General features: G+C 38.3%; 1 protein-coding gene across 1 annotated transcript; it reads left to right on the top strand.

The window, feature by feature from the left end:
* Positions 1-636: 636 nt before the first annotated feature.
* Positions 637-3,773, top strand: LOC149193381 (laccase-12-like). Its single transcript, XM_089406619.1, has 6 exons — positions 637-871; positions 1,389-1,540; positions 1,683-1,933; positions 2,048-2,176; positions 2,261-3,205; positions 3,329-3,773. The coding sequence occupies exons 1-6, from the start codon at positions 749-751 to the stop codon at positions 3,457-3,459; spliced, it is 1,731 nt and encodes a 576-aa protein (XP_089262745.1). The 5' UTR covers positions 637-748; the 3' UTR covers positions 3,460-3,773.
* Positions 3,774-4,640: the final 867 nt, after the last annotated feature.

Below are 4,640 nucleotides of genomic sequence, written 5' to 3'. Positions count from 1 at the left end.
TCGAAGAACAGCAATCTAAAGTGGATAGGTAAGGATTTTAATCTCAATGCAAATATTTGATAATAATCCGATGGCGGATGGCGTACCCTTCGTAATTTTATGATTGGTTCAACGACCAAACTTGATTAAGAGCTTTCTTCGTTACCTGTGTCGCGTATATTGTGCATAAGAAATAATGAGGAGAAACAATTAGCATACAATGCCGTTATTATTAAGGAAACAGGAGAACAGTGGTGACTGGCGTCAAGGTATGGGTTATTTTTATTTTCACGTCGTATAAAATGCAGTTATAAAGAAGGAATGAAGAAAACAGTGTTGACTCAACCCCAGGTAATTGATTATCAGCGGCGCCGTCATTGTAACCGAGGAAAGAGACGTTTCAAATACCTCGGTACCTGGGTGCGGTACACGTCGACTACCAAGAGGGCGTTTTTCATCTTTCTACAGCTCAGCGCCTAATTTCACCGAGTTTAACCTTTTCTAACAACTTCTAACTTCACCAACTTTGAACGTTTTGTTACGGCTTTAACAACTTGAACGTAGACTTATCACCAAACTAAACGGAGTTCAACTGGCAATTCACATGTATAAAAACTTTGATCTCACTACTTTCTGATTCATGCCTATCTTGTCCATTCCTCCTCTGACACATATGTTTGCTTGTTTCTTTTTTCCAAACTTCTGTGGAGCTTCACGTTGAAATAGAAACAGTGCAGCTTGCTAAGTTTATTAAAAGTATATAAATTCAATGGAAAGGTTTAATCAACATTTGTGGGCATGCCCATTTGCGACTAGGTTGTTTCGGATAGTCATATGCCTAACCTGGCTGACTGCTATGGCCTCGGCGAAGCTACACAAACATATATTCGTTGTACGTTTTCTCATCTTTCAATACTCCTATTTAAAATGTATGTTAGCGTTTGCTTGAAAAAAGGTGTTATAATGAGCTGGGAGATGTTGCTGCCATGGAATTTTAAGTCTCTGCTTTAATCCATTGGGTGTTACAAAAGTATATATTTATATACGAAAAATAAATCTATGGATTTAGATGAAGCATCCTGGGTGCATTAGCCATTTTAACATAATTTTTTTTTTTTTTTAATGGATACACGCATGGAAATAATAGGAAAGCACTCTCTATTAAGATAGAATGAACATTAACGTGCAATTCCTAGTTTCTGGTATTCTGAGCGCTCTGTGCACTTCAGATGTCTGTCACTAACATGGATGTATAATTAACTCTTCTTTATGAATTGCGGTAATTTCTCTGGGAAACATTTAGTAATTGCCTCCCCTCATTGACTATGTAGGAATAATACCTAGGTATCTGATCAACTCATCACTTATTAATATAATGAATTTTGTGGCTGGTTAATCGGAAAATTCAGCTTCGATCTACACCTGTGAAAAGGCTATGTGGGACACACAATATCATCACTGTGAACGGACAGTTCCCGGGTCCAACGCTGCATGTGAGAAATGGAGACAATCTTAAAATCAAAGTGCACAACCAGGCGCAATATAACGCTACCATTCACTGGTACGTCACGTCTCTAACCCACCGAGTAGTACTGCATGATATTGATGTTAATGCATTTTTAAGTCTTGTTAAACGGCAGAGCATCGTGTATGTCTGGTTTTGCATGTTAAAAGGAATAAATTGTTTATGCTCGTATTTACAGGCACGGAGTGCGCCAATTTCGCACCGGGTGGTCCGATGGACCTGAATTTATAACACAATGCCCCATTCGGCCAGGGCGAAGTTACACATACAAATTCACCATCACTGGTCAGGAAGGAACTCTCTGGTGGCATGCCCACAGCTCTTGGCTTCGAGCTACTGTATATGGAGCTTTGATCATCTTGCCTAGTCTGGGAAGCACTTATCCCTTTAAATTTACAAGGCCACATCGCCAGATTCCCATTCTTCTAGGTATGCTATAGCTATTCAATTTGTTATGCTCCTTGGTTAGAAATATAATTGGGAGCTTGATTTCAATGTAAATTCTAATGCGATTGAAATGTTTGACCGTGTTTGAATTCGCAGGAGAATGGTGGAATAGGAATCCTATTGATGTTGTGAATCAAGCAACCCGAACAGGAGCAGCCCCCAACGTTTCAGATGCATTTACTATAAATGGACAACCAGGCGACTTATATAAATGTTCTACTTCAGGTACATTTCTTCCTACATTAACGCATATCAAATAGATAGAATCTGTTCAGCTGGCAAATGATCAATTGCAAATGATGGATACAGATACCTTCAGTGTCTCAGTAAAAGCTGGGGAAACAAATCTTCTGCGTGTCATCAATGCTGCTCTCAATAGTGACCTGTTCTTCTCGGTAGCCAACCACACAATGACCGTTGTTGCTGTGAATGCTTTGTATACAAAGCCTCTTAAGACGAATGTTCTGATGCTCGGCCCCGGCCAGACAACAGACATACTTGTAACTGCCAATCAGGCTACAGGTAGATACTATATGGCTGCTCGAGCATATTCCAGCGGGCAAGGGGTTCCATTCGATAACACCACTACCACTGCCATTTTAGAATACGAGGGGAGCTCTAACAAATCAGCTCCAATCATGCCGAATCTTCCATTCTATAACGACACCCAGAGTGCCACTAGCTTCGCCAATGGTCTCAGAAGCTTGGCCTCACAAGATCACCCCGTCTTCGTTCCTCAGAGGGTCAACGAGAATCTCTTCTACACCATAGGTTTAGGATTGATCAAATGCCCGGGGCAGTCTTGTGGAGGTCCCAACGGATCAAGATTTGCAGCCAGTATGAATAACATATCATTTGTGCTGCCAACAACTTCGTCAATTCTTCAAGCTCAACATTTTGGCATGAAAGGAGTATTCTCCATAGACTTCCCCGATAACCCTTCTGTGCGATTTGATTATACCGCACAGAATATAAGCAGAGGTCTGTGGTCCCCTTTGAAAGGTACAAGAGTGAAAGTTCTTAATTATAACACAACGGTGCAAGTAATTCTTCAAGGAACAAATATATTTGCGGGTGAAAGCCATCCTGTTCATCTCCATGGTTATGACTTCTACATAGTGGGAGCAGGATTTGGCAATTATAATCCACAAACCGATCCTCAGAAGTTCAACCTGGTGGATCCTCCTATGCGCAACACTGTGAACGTTCCAGTCAATGGCTGGGCTGCAATAAGATTCGTGGCTGACAATCCTGGTGAGCATTTAATTTGTTTCACAGCTTTCCACTTTCCATCTGTAGTGGTGTCGTCTCTTGTTCTGAATTGGATCATACTTTGTGCAATAGAGTGGTAATGGCCGTGATCATTACTTATTGCAGGTGCTTGGGTGATGCACTGCCACTTGGACGTGCACATAACATGGGGGCTGGCCATGGTGTTTGTGGTTAACAATGGACCTGACGCTCTTTTGAGTCTGCAGTCACCTCCCAGAGATTTTCCGCGATGCTGAGGAAAACTGCCATCCATACCAATCGATAATAGAGATGAATCCCGATCTTCTATTGATCCCACTTCATGCTTTTTACCTTGTCCTAAATTTTCTTCTTCCATTCTTATATCCATTATGATCCCGATTGTTATGGCAAAGTTCCGGCCTATTAGGAAATGTGTATATGTAAGGTAGTTACACGAGAGAGGTAGGAAATTTCGTAATCGTGTGACCCGCTCGGAAATGAAAAATACCTTGGTCATGATCACAGCAATAGAAAACCCACTTACTTTTGAATCAATGTTATTGGTATATTTTTTATGATTCAGTAACGTAAGATTAATGCGTGGAGCCAAATTGATTCGTTCAAATGATTTGTCGGCCGCTTATAAAAGGTAACAATTAGGGCACGGTTAGCAATTAGCGATAAAAATTCATTTTTAAACAAAATTGTCTTTATTTTTAATTTTATATAGTAAATATTTTTTTCTAAATAAGTAAATTAATTTATTTTAAATAATTTCTTGATTAGTATAAATTTTTTTAATAATAATATCTATTTTTAAGGTCACAGTCAAGCAAGACACCAAATTAGTGTATGAGACTTTGTTTGTGGGATAAGGGACCCACCTCCGCGTAGTAATTTGACTGCTAAGTCTAGCAAGGCATACATACTCTACCCCTCTCTAGTTATTAACTGCTAAGTCTAGCAAGGCATACATACTCTACCCCTCTCTAGTTTTGAACCTGTAACCTCTTATAAGAAAACACATGCTCTTAACCATTAGGCCCACTCAACATGTATAGAAAAAAGATATTATTATTATTATTGTTATCTATAGAGAAAAATATTTATTTATTATTATTTTTTAATTAAAATTATTAATTAATTATTTAAAAAAAAATCAAACATTACACCTTAATCACATATTTATTAGTAGAATAAAAAATTTAATCTAATTATATAATAGTATACACTTAAAAAAAACAAAAGACTCTCTTTTATACTACCAAACAATATCAATGTTTCATACCACTAATAGCCTTGAAATGTAACCACGATTGCTCAACAAGAACTAACAATATCACCTTTTTAATATTTTAAGCTATCAATGTTTTTATATCACTAATCGTCTTGAAATGTAACCACGATTGCTCAACAAGAATTAACAATATCACATTTTTAATATTTTAATCCATCG

The sequence above is a fragment of the Pinus tabuliformis genome, chromosome 2_2, assembly GCF_031772625.1.
Source record: "Pinus tabuliformis cultivar Carrire ecotype Pingquan chromosome 2_2, CPIR1, whole genome shotgun sequence".
Taxonomy (NCBI): Eukaryota; Viridiplantae; Streptophyta; class Pinopsida; order Pinales; family Pinaceae; genus Pinus; species Pinus tabuliformis.
Note: the sequence above shows the minus strand (reverse complement) of the source record. Positions and strands in the feature narration are given on the sequence as shown.

What these genes read in the sequence shown, in the direction of transcription:
- LOC149193381 (XM_089406619.1), top strand. Translation starts at nt 749, where the DNA reads ATGGAAAGGTTTAATCAACATTTGTGGGCATGCCCATTTGCGACTAGG. An exon ending in TACACAAACATATATTCGTT is followed by an intron (nt 872 to 1,388) that starts GTACGTTTTCTC and finishes CGGAAAATTCAG; the next exon opens with CTTCGATCTACACCTGTGAA. An exon ending in ATTCGTGGCTGACAATCCTG is followed by an intron (nt 3,206 to 3,328) that starts GTGAGCATTTAA and finishes TACTTATTGCAG; the next exon opens with GTGCTTGGGTGATGCACTGC.